General features: G+C 44.7%; 1 protein-coding gene across 1 annotated transcript in view; it reads right to left on the bottom strand.

Annotated features, from left to right (window-relative positions):
• The window catches only part of SSPN (sarcospan), an 82750-nt gene extending 60708 nt beyond the window's left edge, over positions 1-22042 (bottom strand). Inside the window, exon 1 of the mRNA XM_040987438.1 lies at positions 21680-22042. Within this exon, the coding sequence (XP_040843372.1) occupies positions 21680-21958 (279 nt within the window). The 5' untranslated portion in view covers positions 21959-22042. The remainder of the gene's footprint in view (positions 1-21679) is intronic.
• Between the last annotated feature and the right edge of the window lie 491 nt (positions 22043-22533).

The following is a 22533-nucleotide window of genomic DNA, read 5'->3' as shown; positions in this document are numbered from 1 at the left end:
CTGCCACTAGCTGCCACACGACTGTCAGAAGTGCTCTGGCTCACTCCTGCACCTAGGCCACATTTCCGGCTCCTCTGAGTCCCATTCTTTGACAGAACCATCAGGCTACCAACTGGGATTGGTCAGTAACTAAGTTTAGCACTGTGCTCTGGACTGATGCACTGACATGCCTGCCATCCACCAACAGAGTCAGCACAAGGGTACAGGGCAGACAGCCACAGAGGAAGGCTGGCGGTGTAGTCCCTCTTAACCAGGAGACACACATTCCAAGACCACCCCCTGCCCCAGAATGCCTGAAACCACACAGTACTCAATCCTATACCGGCTCTGCATTTTCCTACAATAAATTTTAACTTAAATATTAGGCACAGCAAGAGATTGAAAGCAATGACAAGAAAGCCAAGTATTCATGATAATAAGCTGTTATAAAATTGCCATAATTACCATGATTACTGCTCTTGCATGATGGGGGTATTATCCAGTAACAGTAAGGGCTGCTTGAATTCAGGCACCAAGTCAGAGTCTATACAAGAGCCAAGTCCCATTTTACAGATGAGAAAACTGAAGTTCTGACGGGTCCGCTGCCCCGGGTCACCCATTAGCCCTGTCTCAGAGAGCTGACAACTGCACCTGTGACAGCACAGAGCCTGGCTCCTAACCACTGTGTGGGCTGCCAGCCTCCCTGGGAGAGTCTGACAGTGCTGTTGGCCAGAACTGCAAACCCACTGCTCTTCTGCATTCCCAAGGCAGGGCCTGAGGAGGAAAGTCAGATCTGAATGACTCAGCTAAGGGACCCTCGAGGCAGTCACTGAGACTCAGGCTCCATAGAATGTGGAGAAACGGACACTTTCCTATTTGTTTCTCTAGGATCATAGCTTACAAGCCTGGAATGGCCATAGATTTTTTTTCCCCCTCATCTCATTTGACCTCTAACTGTGCTGGTGTAACTTACGCTGAGAATGAATTATACATGTAAGCATAAACACTCTAATCTCACTCTGCTCATTTAACAACCAGTCGCAGTGTTCCCACCACATGCCGGGTACTCTCTGAAGCTTGGCGCTAGCACGGTGAGCAGGAGACACAAGAAATCCCTGCCTTGATGAGGTTCGTGTTTTAAAGCAGCGAGGCAGCCCACAAGTCAGTGACCATCAGCTACGGAACAGAACTATGAAGAAGGCAGCGCTTGTTATCATAGCTTCTTTGTCCAACAAACACGACAGAGATTAGAAAAATGCAAATAACAAATCTGTACAAGCGATATAGTTTCCTCTTAAAAATGGAATTAAAAAAAAATGAAAGACAGCAGACTTATAATTGTTTCTTATGAGCGCCTCACTGGCTTTGGTTCAATGATGCGTACCCATTCTGTTACCAAGCACTTCAGAGGATCCACATGCCCCATTGGCGTGTCTCCAGAGCAGGAACAATGAAGAGATAATTGTATGTAAAGTTTTCCACCCAAATCGGCCACACACCAAACTAAATCAAAGACCAAGGAAGCACAGGAGAGCTCTGATTCCGATAGACCTGGAATCAAACCTATTTCTAGGGACTGGCACCTTGGCATGGTAGGTTCAGCTTCCTTTTGTAGTGCCAGCATCCTTTATGGGCACCAGATCATGTCCTGGCTACTTCAACTTCCCATTCTACTCCCTGCTGGAGGTCTGGGAAAGCAGCAGAGGATGGCCCATGTCCTTGGGACCCTGCACCCGCATAGGAGACCGGGAATAAGCTGTGGCATTGCATTGGCCCAGCTCTGGCTGTTGCAGCCATGTAAGGGAGTGAATCAGTGGACGGAAGAACTCTGTCTCTCCTATCTTCATAAAACCTACCTTGCAATTAAAAATAAAATCTTTTACAAACAAAAATGACGTATTTGTAGATGACTGACTTGAGACAAGATATCTTTTCAAGCCTAAATTTTGTCACCTTTGGGGTGACACCAATCAGGCCTATGACATAAATCACTACAAAAATGAAATGAAGTCCCCACACCGTGGCCTAGTGGCTCAAGTCCTTGCCTTGCACATGCCAGGATCCCATATGGGAGCCGGTTCTAATCCCGGCATCCCCAATTCCCATCCAGCTCCCTGCTTGTGGTCTGGGAAAGCAGTCAAGGATGGCGCAAATCTTTGGGACCCTGCACCCGCATGGGAGACCCAGAAGAGACTCCTGGCTTCTGGCTTCAGATTGGCTCAGTTCCAGCCATTGTGGCCACTTGGGGAGTGAATCAACGGATGAAAGATCTTCCTCTCTATCTCTTCTCCTCTCTGTATATATCTAACTTTGCAATAAAAATAAATAAATCTTAAAAAAAAAAAGAAATGAAGCAGCAGATGTGGAAGGCTTAGTAAAATATTTAACACATTTGAGCAATGCAATAAATATTTGTCAAATAAATAAACCAATCCATTTCTTTAGCCACTTGGGCTTGCTTTGCTTTTATAGTAAGGACCCACTTTTCAGACATATTTCCAAGAATGTTGATAATAGTTTGCAATACTAACAGTTATTACACTTGTTTTCTGCCTTTTTTTTAATTTCTGCTACAAACCTATTTATCAACCACCCAGGAAATTCCAATATTAGTGACCAGGCTGAGCTATGTATATTTCTCTAAATACACTAGTATGGTTTTATGAAGACAAGAATCTAATTTCTCGAAAACTTCTAATCAGTTAAAAGTCTTTTCTGGCCATAATACAATTGAAATCAGCATTACTTAAAACAACAACAACAACTACACCCCACAATTGTTTAACCCAAACTTAGTGCAGAGACAGTCACCACAAATCACACAAGTGACAGGAATTACAGGTCAAGAACAAAATCCACCGAGGACTGAACATCAAGGCGATGGAATCACTGTCACACCTAGCCAGTCAGTGTCAATGCTCAGACATTAACCCTGAGCACTAATTATTTTTTCAAGATAACATTTTCCTTGGTTTCATAATATTAAGCTCTCAGTAGTAGCTTCTTTTTCACCATGAGCAAAGCTGCAGCTGGCAACTTTTTGGAACCGAGAACTTTCGCTGAGGGATATCTCATTTGGCTTGTTATCTATCAGGAAGAGGCTCAATGCCTTGTCATTTGCCTTAGGAACTTCCATCTCCAGGGAACCACGGCTTTTACTCTTGTTACGTTTTTCATTAGAATGAATTTTTGCCAATGGAAAGTTCTAGCACAGGAACCTTCTCTCACCTCAAAGAGCTAAGCTCTGCCTGTGTACGAAGGATTCTGGTTTGGCCACATAACCTCAGTAATGAGGTTCCACATGTTTCCTGGGAGTTGGTGGTAAACAATTCGAATTTTTTTTTTCTGAAAATGCTTCTTTGCGAGAACGAATTGAGACTATGTTTGAAAGAAAATATTAGAGATTTAGGCCAAAATTTCTCAATCAGAGCAATTCTGAGTGGTAAACTCCATCACAGAAAATTATTTCCTCAAGGCCTAAGGAAAAGAAGGGCAGTTGTTCAATACTCCCAAACTGAACCTGTTGGTGAGATGCACTCCATCTTGATCTGCTCCCCTACTATCAAAACAATCCTGGAGTTGAAACCTGATACTCACGTGTCCAACGTGCTATAAAATCATCTTCATATGTGAGTATGCAAAGACATGCAAATTAAACCAAAATCCATGATTAGAATGCTAATTCAACTGAAATATGAAAGCAGGTTTATCCTCACCCACAACCTTGCTAAATCTTAATCTGTGGAAAAGAAACTAAAAAAAAAAAAAAATCAAGAATTCCCAAGGCAATTCTAAAGGAAACTATTTGTCCTGCAAATTGCCACCTGCTCTATTATAAAGGATATGTAGGTTGGTAAAGACCTGTTGAGCACTAAGGAGCGTTTACGCCCAGGCTTCAGTCCTCTATACGCTTAGACACATCCTAAGTCAAAGTGGTGGCTTTCGTACTAATTTGGAACTGTATTTCTATTTTTTTTCCCTACCCATACTGCATTGTAAATCTCCCTGCAGTTTCCCCGTTGTCAGAGCCCAGGGAGAGCGGAAAGCAGGATGTGCTTGCTCTGCCAGCACCCGGTGTGCTCTACAGATGTTCCCTTAGGCCTTCTTGGATGTTAGCAAACCACCTTGGGGAACTGTTACACAGGAGTGGCAACTTGGGACCAGCAGTTGGGTAAGGAAAGTGTGAATCCCCCCGAAATCCTACGGATTTGGTGTGCTTTCCTTGATGTTCCTTCCAAGGGAGGCCGGGGAGCCGGGAAGATCTGGGAAAGATGTGTCATCCCCAGAAACCACAATCCCTACGTTCCAAAAACTCCCTTGAAGATGACTGCGAAGCGCTCCCTGTTTTAAAGCAATGAATCTCACGGCTCGACAGTTGATGAACTTGCAGTGAAAGGAGGAGGGAAACTCACAATGATCCTGCTCACAGGACGTACTGGTGGATCTGCCGGCCTGGGCTTCGTTTCAGTGTGACGACACAGCTTTCTGTCTAGGTTGAGGCACAGATTTTACAGGAAGCATGGAGAACTTTTGCCAATGACAATCCCCAAAAGACTGCAGAAGGGCCAACGATGGGGTTATGATGCAGTGAGTTTGGTGATGGAGGAAGACCGTGCCAGTCACGGGGCAGGATCCTTCTCCTTCGTTGTCCAATAGGGCTGTAAGCCTCCTCCTTCAGCCGCCTTAAACCCAGTCCCACTCATCCTCCAAGCCCTGCTAGCCAGCTAGCCACAAGCTGTGCCTTTTTCTTACTCTGTGGACATTGACCTCATTTATTTCCCAAAACAATTCAATAAGCAAAAAGGTGTTGTCATGTATCATAGAAAACTGCGGTTCAGAGAGGTTAAGAAACTTGCAAGTTGACCTAGAAAAAAGATTTTTAAACGCATCCAGAGATTTTATTTCTGCATAATATTAAGGACTACATTATATGAAAACTCCCTGTATTTAGCACTCAAAATGCTGGATAAAATGTAGCAAATATCCTTTATATTAATATCAGAACTAGCAAGAAAATAAAAAGAAACTGACAAAGGCAAAAGGAGCCAAGGGAGGTGGAAGTTAGACAGTAGCAAGAAGGCTGGCAGCCTCAGCAACAAGAGGGTTGGTTTTTAACAGCGAGGTGGGCAGCAGTGCATGCCCCGTGCAGAGACAAACCAGCACTATGACTTACAGGTAGTCCCTTCAGTGGCTACACCCTTACCATGCTACAAAATACCAGACCATCAGGACAGTCACTTGGTCTCAGCAGCTGAGGCTGGGGTTTTCAAGTTTCCCAACTGTTTACATGGGACTGTGAAGTGAAAAATTGTGAGAAAATCCTGGCTATTTGAGCAAATAAGCTGCAGAAGGAAGAAGTGGGAGGCAAGGGATCAAGAGAATTGAGCAAGATTTTTCATTAAATAGAAATATAGCATAAATATGAATGAATTGACATGTATGGATCCATTGAGTTCCTGCTTCTGACAAATTGCAGAAATGTTCGTGAGTTAACCTTGGGTAATTGAGCATGGATTGGATCCTATTGAGAACTTAACTTGTTAGATGTGATATTGATGCTTTTTATTACCATTCAGTCTTCATCGTTGGGATGACACAATAAAATATTTCCAGATGAAATGCTTCAAAGTATATAGTGTGGATGAGAATCAAGATGGTGGAATAGGGTAAGGACACGTTTAAATAGACAGAAAAACATCAGGATGAAGCAGAGAGGACATATTTCAGCAAATAGGAAAGGATAGAACAACAGCCAAGGGGTACCTGGAGACTGACACACACAGGAAAGCAGCGGACACAACAGTGTGGTGTTACTCCAGCAGCATTCAGCTAATGGCGATCTGAACTCCACCAGCAACCAGGTGGGAAGAGATTTTCACTGGGAGCTCGGGAGGTGAGCCCAGACGAAGGACTGTCCGTCCTGCTGGTCTGTTTGATTTGACCAGGAGCAGAGACAGAGCAGCAGATCCCAGATGGGCAGTGCGAGAACAGGGTGGATTTCATAGCCCAGTCAGTCCCCTAGAGCTGACTTCAGCGCCATTTTGGGTAAGGAGGCAAAGGCAAGGGAAAGGACTGAGCACACGCTGAGCGGGGAGTGAACTCATTTCTGACTCCATGAACTGCAGCAACATGGCATTCTACAGGTTCCACCCAAGACAGGTCTGGGTAGCCCTCAGATCTGATGGCCAGCAGATCAAGAACTCTAGTAGTGGTACATCAGGCGCCATTTTGCACACTGTGGCAATAGCTTTAGGACTGCAGGGGACAACAGTGAACTGCACATATGCTGAGCTCGTGAGAACTCACTGAGTTCCATGGATTACACTGGTCCTGCAGGAAAATAATACCGACTATGGCATCATACAGGTCAAAATAGGTCTGTGTGGCACCCAGACCTAATGTCCAACAGGTTCCAGAAAGATCAGCACTACCAACGACCTAATTATATAGGACACCTGGGACCTGCTCCAACCAAAAGCGGGAGAAAGGTTGCAGAGACAATGGTGCAGCTTCAGCACGGTATCACAGGAGGTGGAGAGCAATGAGCCAGGAGCTGAGGCTGTGGAGACCACGGTGGAAATCTGACATAAGAACCCAGACCTGGAACTTGCTGGAGGTTGTGGCACAAGTGGCTGCAAGCAAAAAGTTGTATACCAACTGCAACAAGTAAAATCGCATTGTAGACCTGTGGGTGACACAGCTTAGAAACCTGCCCCAAGGGGAAGACTCTGCTAACCAGAAGTACAATGATCAAGAGCAAAAGAAGAGACAAAGGCACAAAGAGTATTACTGAAAACTCCTGGGCAAAGGAGCAAACCCCTATGCCAACTTCAGAGTTAACTGAGGAAGACATTGAGAGAATGGGGACACAGAATCCATAAGACTCATTTTAAAGATTCTGGTCAAAAATGAGAAGCTCATGCAAGAGTTAAAAGAATTTAAGAAAGCAATAAAGCATATCAAGGCTGATATATCAGAAATTAAGAACACAGTAGAGCAAATTAAAAGTGCAGTGGAGAGTCTCCAAAATAGAATGAAGCAAGCAGAAGAAAGAATCTCAGAATTGGAAGATATTTCCTGTCATCAGGGGGAAGCAAACAAAAAGCTGGAAGCAGAGCTGGATCAGGCCAAAAAAAGTATTCAAGAACTGAAAGACACTATTAAGAGGCCAAATATAAGAGTTATGGGAGTCCCAGAAGGTGCAGAAAGAGAAGCTGAGTTTGCAAATGTATCTAATGAAATAATAAAAGAAAAATTTCCGTAATCTGGAGAAAGAATTTGGAAACAAGATCCAGGAGGGGCACAGAACTCCTAACAGGCTTGATCAAAAGCGATCTTCACCACAACATATGATAATCAAGCTCTCTTCAATTGAATGTAAGGAAAAGATCCTTAAATGTGCATGTGAAAAATCAATTGACACATAAAGAAATGCCAATTAAGCTCACAGGAGATCTCTCACAGGAAACTCTACAGGCAAGAAGAGAATGGAGTGACATATTCCAGATTCTAAAAGAAAAAAATTGTCGGCCTTGGATAACATATCCAGCAAAGCTTTCTTTTGTCTTTGAAAATGAAATAAAATTCTTCCACAGTTAAGAGAAGTTAAAAGAATTTGCCTCTTTCAAACGTGCCCTACAAATGATACTTCAAGATGTTCTCTTGACAGAGAAGAGGAAGAGCACCTACCAAAACCAAAGGCAAACGGGAAGAACATCCCAGTAAAATGACAACAGAAGACTAAACCAATGAACAACCCATCCCTAAAATGACAGGACCAAAGTACCACCCATGCATATTTAACTCTGAATGTAAATGGCTTAAGCTCAATCAAACATCATAGATAGTAGACTGGATTAAAAAACAAAACCCATCTGTTTATTGTCTGTAGCAGAGACACTTCAACACAAATCTGGGGAAACTATATCATATGGATTTTGTTGTTTCCTGTTGGTTTCATCTCTTCAAAACACTTTCTTCTGATTAAATCATTCAATGACTTGTAGATCATGCAGTGGCATCATTTTCTGCAAGAAGGTTCTTGATTCTCATTTCTTCAGCTACACGTTAGTCATTTAATAGCATGTTATTTAACTTCTTGGTGTTGTTAATTTGTTTTTTCTCCCTGATGTTGATTTTGTTTTGGGGCTCTTCATTTAAGGGGATGTATAGTAGCTGTGTAATGGAGAGGATCATTTCTAGTAACATGTCATTTAACTTCATGGCATTTGTAAATTTTTCTTTCTATTGTTGATTTTGTATTATGACTTTTCATTTAAGGGGATGCACAGTAGCTGTGAAATGGAGACTAACATTCAGATGTGAGGATGCAGTGTAATATGCATTTCTGCTTCCAGACAAAGATGGACTTACAATGAAACTCTTTATTATATCTTGACAATAGGATTCTGGACTCTCTGCCATTGTCCATGGTATGTAGTGTGTGTGTAAGGAGGAACTATAACAGCATAAACATAAGATGAAGATGGTCATGAGTTAGTAACTATTGAGTCTGGGCAATGGGAACACAGTGGTTCATGATATTATTTTATCTAGTTTGTGTATGCTTGAAATTTTCCATAATAAATAGGTTAATAAAAATAAAAACTGGCTCTAGGCTTATGGTACCATTGGGACACAATGCAAGAGAAAAATATTTATAAGGGCTGCAGCCTTAAATAGGCCACACCAAACTGTCACACCTATAGCCTCTTAGAAGATGAACCCATGATTAAAAATTAGCAGGGCCCGGCGTGGTAGCCTAGCAGCTGAAGTCCTTGCCTTGAAAGCTCGGGGATCCCATATGGGAGCCGGCTCTAATCCCAGCATCCCCCATTTCCCATCCAGCTCCCTGCTTGTGGCCTGGGAAAGCAGTTGAGGTCAGCCCAAAGCCTTGGGACCCTGCACCTGCATGGGAGAGCCTCTAGGCAGGCCCCAGGCTCCTGGCTTTGGATTGACGTATCTCTAGCCGTTGCAGCTGGCTACTTGGGGAGTGAACCAGGGAAGGGAACATCTTCCTTTCTGTCTCTCCTTCTCTCTATATATCTAATAAAAATAAAATAAATCTTTAAAAAATATTAGCAAACGTATAAAAAAATTATTTTACTAAAGGCCAGCATTTTGCATGTGTGCATGGCTCATTCTGTCTCTCTCTCTCATTCTCTCTCTCTCATTCTGTCTCTCTCTCTCTCTCTCTCATTCTGTCTCTCTCTCTCTCTCATTCTGTCTCTCTCTCTCTCTCATTCTGTCTCTCTCTCTCTCTCATTCTGTCTCTCTCTCATTCTGTCTCTCTCTCTCTCTCTGATTTAAATCTCTAAGAATCCCAGATAATGGTGGAAACAGTCTACTTAAAAATCACATTTAAAATGACTAGAAACATTAAAGAAGCAACTCTAGAGACGTGAAAAAAATGAATAAAGAGCAGGTCATCTTTACAATGTGTAAGGTTTATGTATGAAAAATGTAAATAACAATATAAGGTTGTTTAGAAATATAAGAAATGAAAAATCAGTGGAATTAAAACTTCTTGAATAGATCAAGAGAAGACTCAACCCAACTGAACAGGTCATCGTGAACTAGAAGATCTAAGAAAATAATCCAAAATACAGCACTGAGAGATAAAGGGAGAGGACGTTAGTTGGGAAATACCGTGTTTGGGTATGGTATGAGTGACTCCCAAAGGCGCACCTGTGGGAAGCGGGGCCGAAGCGGGGCCTCAGCGTGGCGATGCTGGGCGAGGCCAGGTCGTTGAAGAGGTGGGGTCTCCTGGAGGGCTAACGATTTTCTGAAGGGAAATGCTAAGCAGGCCTGACCCCTCCCTTGGGCATCTCCAGCTTCCCGTGCCCACTCTGTCCTGCTCCAGCACTGTGCCCAGCCGGCCGCTCCTTTCCTCCAACGGCACTGCCCAGGGTCCTTGCTCATGCTCCCACGAGCGGAATGTCCACCAGCAGGAGGGAAGGTCCTCACTGGGGCAGAGCCCAGGCCAGAGCCAGAATGCTGAGCCAGAATGGCCTCTTTGCTGGATAAAGGACAGCCTCGGGTGTTCTGTGATGGCAATGCTCAGGGGGCCAGAATGCCAAGATCTACACCCACGTTCCCAGTAGCCCAGATAAAGGGACGAAGAAGTGGGAGGCAACACTTAGGAGGGGAAATGGTTGGAGGTCTTGTAGAATGGGGGAGTAACACACAATTCTTAGGTTCAGGAAGCCCAACTTGCCTCTTATAGTACACCCCAAAACAGAACCCACACTTAGACACACTGTATCTAAGCCATAAGGCACCAAAAACAAAGAAAATCTGAAAAGCCATAGGGGAGGTGGAGAAGGAATAGGTTTTTAAACAGCAACAAGCAGAGTCTCAAGACAGTACAATTACATTTTCAAACAACTGGAAAAAAAATACAGCCATCAGCCTAGGGCTAGAGGAACGTATTACACCTTGCTTAGCTATCAAGTAGACTAACATCTCAAGTAAGGATAAGAAGAAAAAATAAATTCAACTGATTTAGAAAACTCTAAGACACATCACATCTCAAATTAATCCTTAGATCCAGTCCAAAAAAGAAAATCAGTAAGCTGTAGATTAAATAACAATGACGAACAAGTTTCATTTTAAATTTTCACATGAAATCTTAAGCTCCAAAAGGGAAAAACCCACAATTTTTCAAGCAAATATGAAATGTTTACAAAAATTAGCTACAAAGTCAGTCTCAAACATCAAATACCTGATATTATGAAAAGCACATGGAATAAGCGCCAAGCAAGGAAACAGAATTCAATAATCAAAACACAAACCAGAAAGGACCAAAAATAGTGAGATCTTTGCTTATAAATAAAAGGTACAAATACCATGGAAATACCATCAAGTATAGAGAGATGCTTCAAATAGCCCTTGGAAAAGTATTATTAAAGGACAAGTTTGTCTTATTACAACAACAACAACAAACAACAAACAACATATGCATTTCTCACAAAAGATATTCTATGAAATTTCTGAATGTTCCTTTTTTATGGAAGAGAGAATGGCTAAGGACATCAAGGAAACCCTGAGGAATAAGGTGGAGTGGGCTGGGTTGCTCCTTCCAACAAGACACATTCCAGGGCTACTTCAGACTAGACAACATGATACTGATGTAATAAGACACAAAATCAGTGTACAAAGGATGGTTCCTGTACTAAATAGTGCTGAAGCAATTAGCAATACCCATGAGGAAAAACAGACCCCTTTCCACCAGGCACAAAGCATTAGGTGACTTAAAAGATATAAAGACAAAAAAAATTTTTTTCAAACATTTTAAGAAAACAGCAGAAAGATATCTTCATAATCTTAAGAAACTTCTTTAAAATATAAAATAAGTACATACCAGAAAAGGAATAGATAAGAACAAAGAACCATAACCAAAAATTATGACAATGATACTAAGAAAATTAGCGAGACAATTTAAAGCAAGTATGTTTTGACTAAATCAGCAACAAAAAACAAAATAAAATGGCCAATCAACATAAAATATACTCAGTTAAGTAATAATCTGAAAAATGTAACTTAAGATACTATCATGAGGTCAGTGCCATGGTATAGGCTAAATGTCTACCTGCAACACCAGCACCCCATAAGGACGCCAGTTCAAGTCCTGGCTGCTCTACCATCAATACAGATTCCTGCTAATGGCCTGGGAAAGCAGCAAAGCATGGCCTGATCCCCAGGACCCTGACCCTGAGAGAGCTAGAAGAGTCTCCTGATTTCATACTCAGCTCCAGCTGTTGAGGCCAGGTGGGGAGTGAGCCAGTAGTTGGAAGATCTGTCTGTATGTATGTATGTCTCTAATTTAGAAAAAAAAGATACTACTTCACACAAATAAGAAAGGTTAAAAAAAAACTGCTTAGTATTGATAGAAGTGTAAAATAGTACAACGACGAGTTTGTGATAATTTGGCAATATCTAGTAAGATATCTGTATTTTATGAACTAATAATTCAATCTCTAGAAATACACCTTAGAGAAACTTTGGATATCCCATGAAAAACTGTATTTGCAGAAAAGTCACGACAACTTTAAGAACAGTCTAAATTTTTACCCATAGAAGAATGAATAGATTCTTGCACTCATGTATCCCTACAGTAAGATGCATAGGAATGCACACTCTAAACTGAATAAACTTCAAAAATGATGTTAAGCAAACATGACAGACCATGTGTGTAAAGTCCAAAATAATACTTGTTGGAGATACATACATTTAAACAATATGAAAACAGATACAAACACCAAAAAAACCACCCAAGTCAGGGCAGTAGATACCTCTGCGTAAGCAAGCTGGGAGAACATGATAAAGAAATGAAATGCACATGACTCCATCTACCCTAATGTTTTCTTTCAAGAACAATAAAAACAGCACCTTAACATCTGATAAAACTAGGGATGAATATTTGTTTGCTTTATTATTTTCTACATTATTACTATGGAATTGAAATTTTATGTTTTCAAAAATCATAGAAATACTCTCACCTGCTCCAAGTCACTCAACAATGAAAATTTTAAATTGCCGAACTTTTTTTGGCAACTGGTCATAAGTTAGTAAAATTATACTCACACTAGTCAATCCTTGAATTGCAGCCTTCCCTATAATCTCAGGCCCTGTCTACTTGCCTTTTTAGAAAATAGATTTTTTACTTGGCTAGATGGAGAGAGGGCTGGTAAATACATACTAGAGATAAGTACCTACCTAGGTCACTTTTGTGTGCTGCTTCACTCTGCAAGTGCCCACGGCAGCTATCGCGGAGCCAAGGCCAAGTCTTGGGGTTTCCCATCAGTGTGGCAGGAACCCAGCCAGTTAGTTGAGACACTCTGCTCCTTCCCAGGACGGAACTGGCAGTTCAGGAGCTGGAGTTCAGGAGCTTGCACTGGCTATCAAACCCAGGCACCTTTGACCAGCATTTTAACCGCGGGCCAAACACACGGCCTCCTCGCCTTCTCAGCCTCACAGGCAGCGTGACTCTCGCCCTCTCCCAGCTCCCACCACGTGGTAATTATTCGCATCTCCCCCACCCTGACACTAGCTGCAGGTGAGTACCACACCTGGGGGCTAACAAGGCACTTCTGCCTGTTAAGGAAGCACTCTTCAATAGGCCTCTGGCTGCTGCTTGTTAACCACCTGACCTGGGGCAGGGCAGTGATGACCGGTAGCAAACCACCAAGTTCTACCAATCCATAGTCTTGCAAAATTACCTGTGGCCAAAGAAGGCAAGAGAAGCAAGGAAGAATGTTCCAACCTTTCTGGTGGATGAACCCACAAGGTGGGGGATGGAGGACGAGTTGTTGCACGTTTGTGGATAACAGTAAATACATCTAGTTCATTTCTTTTCCTTTAGGAATCCCCGCCAATTAGTAACCTCCTAGGTGGGACTACATGATTCAGGCCTGACTAGAAAGGGTCTCACCCAAAGTCCCACCTGACAAGTGGCAGCAGAAATAATGGTACCTTCGCATCCATGGGTTCATCATTTGTGAAATGGTACCACTGACAATCACTTGCTGTGCAGCACAGCTGATAGAAATCGCACAGCAAATCACAAATAAATCCAACTCTTGTTCAACCCTAAGGAGTAGTTACCTAGTGTCTTTTGTCCTCCAGAGTAACTCTGAAAAGCTCAACAGGCTACTAGGGCGTGTTCAGCAGCATGCAGCGACTGGGACTTCTTGCTTGAAAAGTCTTCTGTCCTTTCCAAGCCGAGGAGGCCTCTGTCCCCAAGCAGCCCTCAGCCCTCCCCCTCTGCCCCTGCCCTGCCATGGCAACATGTGCTGGCGAGACACTGAGCTTTTTGTGATGGGAGCTGGGCAGTGAGGCTCCGGGGAGGTCTCAAGCTGGAAAAATTTGTGACGCACTCGATTGTGGTGACTGAGGAGGGACAGCGATTTATGGAGGGTTCCATTATGCCATGGGCACGGCCCACTTCACCTTCATTTGTAAAAGCATGGTTGGTCTCAGAGCTCGGCACAGAGAGCAAAATCGTGGAATGGGCATCCCTCCAGGACTGGTTCACAGCACTGGTTACCAGTCGAAGCTAGCCTGCATGGGTTTGGCCTTTTCATTTTCAGAAGCGGACCAGAGGAGGGCTGGGGAACGGGTGCGCATTTTCTGGCGTGATCTCCAAAGTCAGAGGTCTGGATTTTTTTAGCCTGAGTTAGGAAGGGTTTCTGTCTGTTCCTACGGCAGCCCCACTTGGCCCATGCTGCTGGCTCCAGTGCCCCCTCCCCTCCAACCCAACAGGCAGGTCAGCATGGGCACCCTGTCCACTGGGCCCTCAGCCTCTACAGAAAACAAGAGAGAATGTTCTTTCCCTCCTTGGAACAGGTTTCCTGGGAGGCTTTGTTGGCCGGTAAGGTTCACGCTAATGGCCTAAGATACGCCACACCTGATATCATAGAAGGCCGGCTGGTGTTATTCACTGTCTGCTCTGCCAGCCCCAGTAATCATAAAGCTAAAATTCTCTCCTTTGTCAAGATCTACTCAACACATCAGCAGTTCCCTTTTTTTTGCTTGTCTGCTGTCCTTACCTGCCACACAAGAGCCCAGATCTTGATAACACCTTATCTTAAAAGGGCTGCTAAATGGCTCCTTCTAGTGAATGCTGAGCCAAATGCTTTAAAAACAACAGGAGAGGGGCTGGTGCCATGGCAGAGTGCACTAAGCCTCTGCCTATAGCACCAGCATCCCAAACGTGCATCAGTTTTATGTCCTGGCTGCTCCAGTTCCGATTCAGCTTCCTTTTTATGACTTGAGATGGCAGCCCAGAAAATGGCCAGGTCCTGTGGCCCATGCAGCCACATAGGAGACCTGCAGGAGGCTCCTGACTTTGGAACAGATCAGTTCCGATCATTGTGACCCTTTGGGGGGTGAACCAGGGAACAGAAGATGTCTTCTTCGCTCTGACTCTGCCCTTCAAATAAAAATAGACAAATCTTAAATAACAAGGGAAGGGTGCCACTCATGCTCCAGGTTTCTCCCTGCATCTCCCAGCCAGGAGAGAGCAGCTAACACCTGCAGGAGCTGGTGCTAGGCCCACAGAAGGGAGACAGTCCAAGGGTCATGTGTGTGAGCAAACCTGCATTCTGTGAGCCAGGCACTGTCTGGCCCATTGCCAGTCCATGGGAATCACAGCGCTGAGGGGTTCATGTTCAAGGCTGTATTGGGAAGGGACTGCAGAATCACTCTGGAACTTGCCAGTGGCCATGCCTTTTGCTCTTTCCTTGTTTTTGGAATGGAGAATGGACTGGCTGTTCTCTAAGACTGTATTCTGTCTCACATGGCCTGGGTTTCTGCAGCACTTGGGAGAGAGTAAGGCCTTGGAGTCTTACCTTGACTTGCTTCCCAGAACTGAGTATTCATTCCATTACTGCTGCAACAGTTAAAACCAATGTAATGGCTACACAACAAAAGGAGCCAAGAGGCCCAATAGCCCCAGTATGAGGTCCTTGGCCCTCACAGGACAGCGGGCTCCAATGGTACCCCTCAGGCAACCACCAGAGAGGTCGCTCAGCTTCATCCTGACACTGAGTTACACCCCAGAACAGCAAAGGAAGACAGGAATTTACTGTACCGTGGCTCTAAAGCACAGAGTTCTACCACCGGTTATACCACCCCAGATGGCTGGCTCTGATTTCATGGGACTCATTCTGATGTCTAGCCATTCCAAGCACTCTAGGGGGCTTACGTGAATTCTCAGGAATCCTGGAGGTGGCTGTACAACTTACAGATCTTACCAAGAGTGCCAGGGGCTGAAATGTGCTCATCCTGAGTTCTTACATGGAGGCCCCAACCCCTTAGTGTCTGTATTTGCAGGTGGGGTTTTGTAGAAAGTAATTTAAGTTTAACGAAGTTTTGAGGGATCCAATAGAACTGGTAGGCTTGGCCTGTTTTTCAGAGAGGGAGTGAGAGAACTGTCCCCCTCTCCGTATGGAGAGACAGAAAAAAATGTCAAGGAAACAAAGCAAGAAGGCGCAATTGACAGGCTGAGAACCGAGCCCTCACCAGAGCCGGCCATGTTCTCCCTCTGATCTCAGCCTCAGAATGGTGAGAAAAGGGAGTGTGTGTTGTCCCAGCTATCCAGTCTGTCAAAGAAAAGCTGAAAGAAAAATGTATTTTAGTTAACACAAAGCCATATGTGTACGTGTACACATACACATTTTAAAATTAACCAAGATGATTGAGGAGGCTGCCTTACTCAGGCTTCTCTGAAAGTTGCGCCTGCCAAGTTTTTGTCTCAATACTTGGAGATCTGAGGCTGCAGCCAAGCCATCTGAAAGAGGGTGTGCCTCTAAAATAGGCTGTCTCGTTGATGCTATAAATCTCATTCCTAACACCTGTTTGCTTAAAGAAGTTCACCAGCTGCTTATGAACTTTCATTGTAATAAGCCTAGACCTAAACACTCACATCAAAGTAATAAGGAGGAGATTTAAATCCAACATCCTAAGTTCCTATCTAGCTCTGGAGTTTGACCAGTATTTTATTTTTAGTTTTCCAGGACCTAGGCTGTAAAAATTAGCTAAATTTTGCAGTGAAATGCTACCTAATGAAACTTGGATGACCAATCCTAACCCTGCCCCACAGTCATAGAGAAGCACGCAGGCTAAACCCCTCAGCATGCCTGGGGTGTACTTTTGAATGTTGATGTATACTCTTCAGGGTCCCCCACAAGCACACAGAGCTAATTAAAGATCACCCTTCAGAACAATCTCACAAAGCTAAAAACAAGACAACGTCTAGAAAATAGTCATGTCCTCAGACCAGACTGAATGTGGACACCACCACACGAGAGTATTGCAAAATGTTGTGGAAAAATCGAATTAAAAGTTAGGCTTATCTCTGTGTAAAAAAGCGTTTCGAAATCCATGCCTACTTTTTTCATAATATGCACTTTCCATGAACTTTCTCAAGAGCCCTCCCTATTTTACTATGAACCACACTCTGACAAAATAATTCCACATTAAATTTCTCAAACTTCAATATATCTATACAGAGAATTGTCAACGCTTTCAGCTTCCTGACTTGTTGAAACTTCTATCCAAAATCACAATGCCAAACTTTACTCTCTTCCCATTTCTTTTTATAATCATGATTAAATCATTTAGCCAAACTGTCATGTCTTTTTCTGCCTGAAAATTATGGATAATGACCTGTCTGTTCATTGCTTGCTATATGTCATAGACATACTTGCGAAGCTCATGCTGGATTCTGTTCTAAAGCTAAGAAGCACATCAATTCCGCGCCCCTCCCCCCCCCATTAAGTTGACTTAAATGTTTAAAAATCTGAATACACCTGCATTTTGAATTCCTTAGGGGGAGTTAACATATGAAAATCATTATTGAAACATCTGACAGGATTCTTGGTCCTTCCAGATTCATGGGATATGTTCTACCTAAATGACATTCAATAAAGAATTATGCTTTCCTTTCTTTTAAGCCCTTATCTGAAACTTTCTAATGTTTGCAACATGATGTTACTCCAGCAGATGGGATACAGGACCAATGAGGGAAAGGAAAGAAAATCTGAAAGCACGGGGAGGCAATGGAAGCCCCCGCTTTCCAGGGGAATGTTCCCCACAAGAGCCAAGAGGGCATCAATAGACTACACATCCCCAGGGGAGACGGGAAACCTGCTCAGAAATCGACTTCAGAGTTCAAATGCCAAAGCAAATAAATCACTGTAAGTGGAACACTGTGGAAGGTAAATGGGCTTTAAAATATTTGTGCAGGTTAAGTTTTCTAATTTGAAAGTATTCGTGACTGTCAGATATGATGAGGGGATGTGTCCATCAGGGTCTGGATGTCTCTTGCAGGTACATGATTCATTATTTTCATACCAATGCCTCATGTGGTATACACCCTCAACAAATGACACTGGATGAAGACAAACAAGCCCAAGTTCAAACACGCAGTGCTTCACTTAAACCAACGCTGGGTGCATTTGAGTAGGAAGTAGGGAAAGACCCAAAGGTATGTAGATTCCTTCTATCCATCAACATTAAGAATTCAAGCAGGATGAGCAAATCAAATCCTATCTGACCCAGCTAATCAACTCATTCATTGGTGACAACATAGAACAAATTTATGTTTCCTAGGGTTTCCTGTCTTGCCAAGCCAAGTTTATCCTCCGAGATGCTGTATCACTTTGTGCTGTCATTGTGGTATGACTTAGAACCCTCAAACCACCTATAAATGATTTTGAGAGTTCCTTTATAAAAATGTTGGGTAAATGAAACAAGGCTTCAGTCATCTCTCTGATTGAGGCTGAAGAGAGTCACATTTGTGAATAGGCAAGAAATAACCAATGTTTTTTTCACAGTTCCACTGGCCTTAATACGTGATCACCATCCACAAGGGCGTCTTTGGTATTTGTCCATTGAATATTCATCAGGTCTCCCAGGATGGGTCAACAAAAGTCAGGGAAGCAGATGAACACATGATCAGGTTCTACAGTGGGAGTGGCAATCCCCAAATCCCAGGCCCAATGGCTACCAACCCCTGTAAAATGAAGTGATGCCATCTGGAAGGAGATGACCAAGGCTCTACCAGAGCCCTGGCATATGGAGACATGTCAAACTACAGACAGGTGCATGCAGCAGGCAGCCTGAATCCAGTCTACACTCTGCAAGTGGGTTTGCTTCTACAGCCTCATGGATGGACCTGTACTGCTTTGGTTTTGAAAGTCTCCTTAGCAGCTTTTCTATGACAGGATATACCAGACCAGAATCACTCTATTACTGAGAAGACAAGCCCAAGGTGGACCCTCTGCTTCCTTTTTACAAACCTCCACAGAGATCAGACAGCACTGGACTACTCTCACATATCTGAGACTACAAGTCATAATCTGGCTGAACACAGAAAAAGGTGAGATGGACAAATTCATATCTCCTTCAGGATTCAAACTGGTATGGGAGTGGCAAGCACTGTGGGTCAGTGGCTTAAGCTGCTGCCCTGTGGGACACTTGTATATTGGAGTGCCTGGGTTTTGGTGCCAGCTCCATTACTGATTCCAGCTTGCTGCTAATGCATGTTCTGGAAGCCAGCATGAGATGATTCAAGTACTTGGTTCCCTAACACTCATGGATGGAGCTCCTGGTTCCTGGCTTCAACGGATTAACCCCTCAACTTTTAAATAAACAAACCCAAATAAATTCACTGAAATATACAAGTGATATGGGGCATTTGCTGAGTTAAAAATGAGCATTTTGGGGCAGGTGCTTAATACAGCGGTTAAGACACCACTAGGGACAATGACATCTCATGTCAGAATGTCAGTGTGGCGTTCAGCTCCATTTCCAATTCCAGCTTTCAGTTAATGAGTTCCCTGGGAGGCAGCAAGTGTTGGTGTGTGTGTTTAGGTCCCTGCTACCTGTGTTGGGAGACCAGGATTGAGTTTCTGCTTCCCAGCGTAGACTGATCCAGCCTGGGCCACTGCAGGTATTTGGGGAACCAATCAGTGTATGTGAGATCTCTCTCTCTCTCTCTGGCTTTCAAATAAATACATCTTGTTATGAAAATTTAGGTAAAATAGAACCACTTCTCCTTTGAAGTGGGTAATAAAAAGAACTGAATTACTGAATGCTGATGTCAGCCAATGCTGTCTAAAAATGCTTTACATGAATTCATGTATCTAACTCCGAGGCCGCAGTTACCATTGTCATCGTGATGCCAATAGAGAAAGGGAAACCTCGAGAGGTGGAGGACCTCTGTCCCACTCTGAGGATGGTGATCACCCATCTGCACTTCTCCAGCAGCCTGCCTGTCTTCTACCTTCCCTGACACTTGGATGTGTTCTCCTGAGAGCAGTCACACACCATGCAGCAAGGGTGAGCTCTGGGCCTGCAGAAAGGCGTGTCCTCCCTGGCCAGGCTGCTCACCGGTCTCGGGATGCCTCTGCCTGCTGCTCTGCTCCACCCAGATTCTCTGCTGAGAGGCCTGTACTCGGGCTGCGTGCTGTGAGCACACTTCCAGTGCATCCTAGACCTGAACAAAGAAAACCAGAAGGGCAGAGCACTGGCTGTACCCAACGGTCCTGATGTCACACTCAGGGAGCTGTCAGGAAATGACATACACCCCATGGGAGCCTCAGGTCTACACCGCCCATGCCCCAAACATGAAGATGAATTTTCTCCCTACACTGAATTTGCTTCTTTGGGACTGAGCGTCGTGATGTTGAGTTAAAGAAAGGATAGGAAATACCTCGATGTGTCTTCTGCTAATAAGCCTTGCCTGAAAGGACAGACAGATTTCCCCCTGAGTATGTTGACAAGCTGCCGCCAGGGTGACTAAAATACCCAGAATATCTTAGTGATCAGCTATTTTTAAAATCACTTGATTTAGAAAACTCCAATCATGATAATTTCATGGGAATTCTTAGTACACAAATTAAAAGTTTTAAATTACTCTGCAAGATTCTGTGAAGGCAAATAATCTTAATTAGAAGAAATTCCTACACCAATGCATATTCATCAGGTGTCTTTAACGTCTGTCCCTGACACAAGATTATCTTGAGGACTGTTCCACGCCCCACAGTTGCTGTGGTCACTAATAGTGTCACAGGAGAGTCTGTTTGGTCTGTCCCCATTCACCTCTCTTGGCTGTTTTCCTTCTGGTCCCAAGAGAAGTAACAACCCCAACCTTAGAGCCCTGTTTCTAGGGTCAAATGAAGTTACACACTAAAGAGTTGAGGAAGCCCTCTGCACTCTGCTTCAATGTCATAGAAACATACCAAACCCCAGGTGGTGGCCAGGCATCTCCAGGAGGAAAATGCAATGGCCTTAGGTGTGTCAAGGACTGAGCCTGGCCTATGATTTGCCACTCCAGATCCTGGGTGAGTCTGTCCTCTCGTGAGGGACAAATGAGGGGTCCTTTCATTTGAGGCATGATAATAATAACCATCCCATCAGGCTGATGTGTGGAAGAGAAGCGACACACCCAAGCCATCTAGCTGGTGTTCATAAGGACATCCCAACATTCATTTAGCAAAACCAGGTGTGCACCTGTGAGGATACTCACTCCTAACAGCTAAGCACTGCTCTGGTGGGAACAGCATATCCATTAGCTGAGTTAGCTGAGTCCCGAACAGACCTCGGCCTCAGCCAGCACTCTGGCTTTTCCCACTTGAGACTAGGGTGGATTAAGAATGGGTTTGCTCTAGTCCTACTTCCTGCCTTAGAACATTATTTCATAAAATCCACTAATGGAACCTCCACTTAAAAAGATAAAATGAACACTGCCCTGTGTGGCAACCCTAGGTACAGGCTTCCCCCACCACCACCCCACCACCTGCTTTCTGCACTATGAACTTACTGTACTTTTGACTGCTTGTTTAGGAACAAGGGTGGGGCCAGGGCACCAGAGGACAAGGCCACAGTGTGGCTGTTTTGGTTATGGAGGCTGCTCTGTTTGACCCTTACCAGCAGGCTTTGGGAGTGGCCTGTCCAGCTCCAGTAAGGTAGCGTCAGATCCCTTGCAGGCGCTGGGAGCTCCAAAGCAGGAGCAGGACACCAGGCCTCCCAACCCCAGGGAGGCCGAATGTGCCTCCCACCTGGGTCACCAAGCAGGTCGCAAGTTAGAGAGGAGCAGGGAGCATGCACAGCTGGGTTAGTCTCAACTTGACCATGCGGCTTTGCATTCCAGGTTTGGCATTCGCGCTTAAGGCAAAACAGATTTGATGCTTACAATGATCCCAGCCCAAAATGGAGTGGCTCTGACTAGCAGGGAGGAGCTGATGCTGGCCATAAGGAAGCCCACCACAGTCACGGCGATGCCCAGGGCCAGCTGCAGCAGCGCGAGCAGCAGCGGGAAGCGGCAACCGCAGCACGTCCGGGCCTCCTCGTCCCCGCAATCCTCGCGGGTCCCCGCGCCCTTCTTCAGCCCCGGGTCATCGGGCCCTGCGGCGTCCGCGGCCGGCGGCGCCCCCTGCCTCTGCTGCCCGCGGGGCTGCCTGTCCTTGCCCATGGCGTCTGGTGGCTGGGTAGCTGGGTGGCTGGGTGGGTTCGTGTGCGGCGCCCTGGGCGCTGGAGCGCAGCGCAGCGCGGCGCGCGGGGCGGGCTGAGCCTGCTCTGGTATTCGAATTACGGAGGCTGAACAAATATGGAAAACATTTGGAGGCGCCTGGAGCCTCCCGGGCCACGGGAGCTAGCAGCAGAGGGGGGATCCGAGGGGGGTCGCCAACTGCCAACGCGCTGGGACGCAGCGTCCACGGGGGCCCTTGACCTCCTACAGCCCGTGCCCTTGGGATCCGCTGTGTGTGTGTGTGTGTGTGTGTGTGTGTGTGTGTGTGTGTGTGTGTGTCCGCGTGCCCGCTCAGCTCAGAACTCCAGCATTTGTTTTGGTTTTCTGGGAGGTGCAAATGCAAGGTGATGAATGCTGAAATCATTTGCGTTTAATTAATGCACAGTTTAATCCGAAATAGGCACTGCCGGGCTCCAAGCTGTGAAATCATTTCCAGAAGTTAAATTGGTTGTGTTTTCCACAAGAGGCATGGGTACTTCTCTTTCTTTTCAAATTCTAGAATCCAACTGAAATATAAA

The sequence above is a fragment of the Ochotona curzoniae genome, unplaced genomic scaffold, assembly GCF_017591425.1.
Source record: "Ochotona curzoniae isolate NIBS_2020 unplaced genomic scaffold, NIBS_Ocur_1.0 contig_4645, whole genome shotgun sequence".
NCBI classification, from domain to species: domain Eukaryota; kingdom Metazoa; phylum Chordata; class Mammalia; order Lagomorpha; family Ochotonidae; genus Ochotona; species Ochotona curzoniae.
The sequence above is the reverse complement of the archived record's forward strand: the minus strand, read 5'-3'. Positions and strand labels throughout refer to the sequence as shown.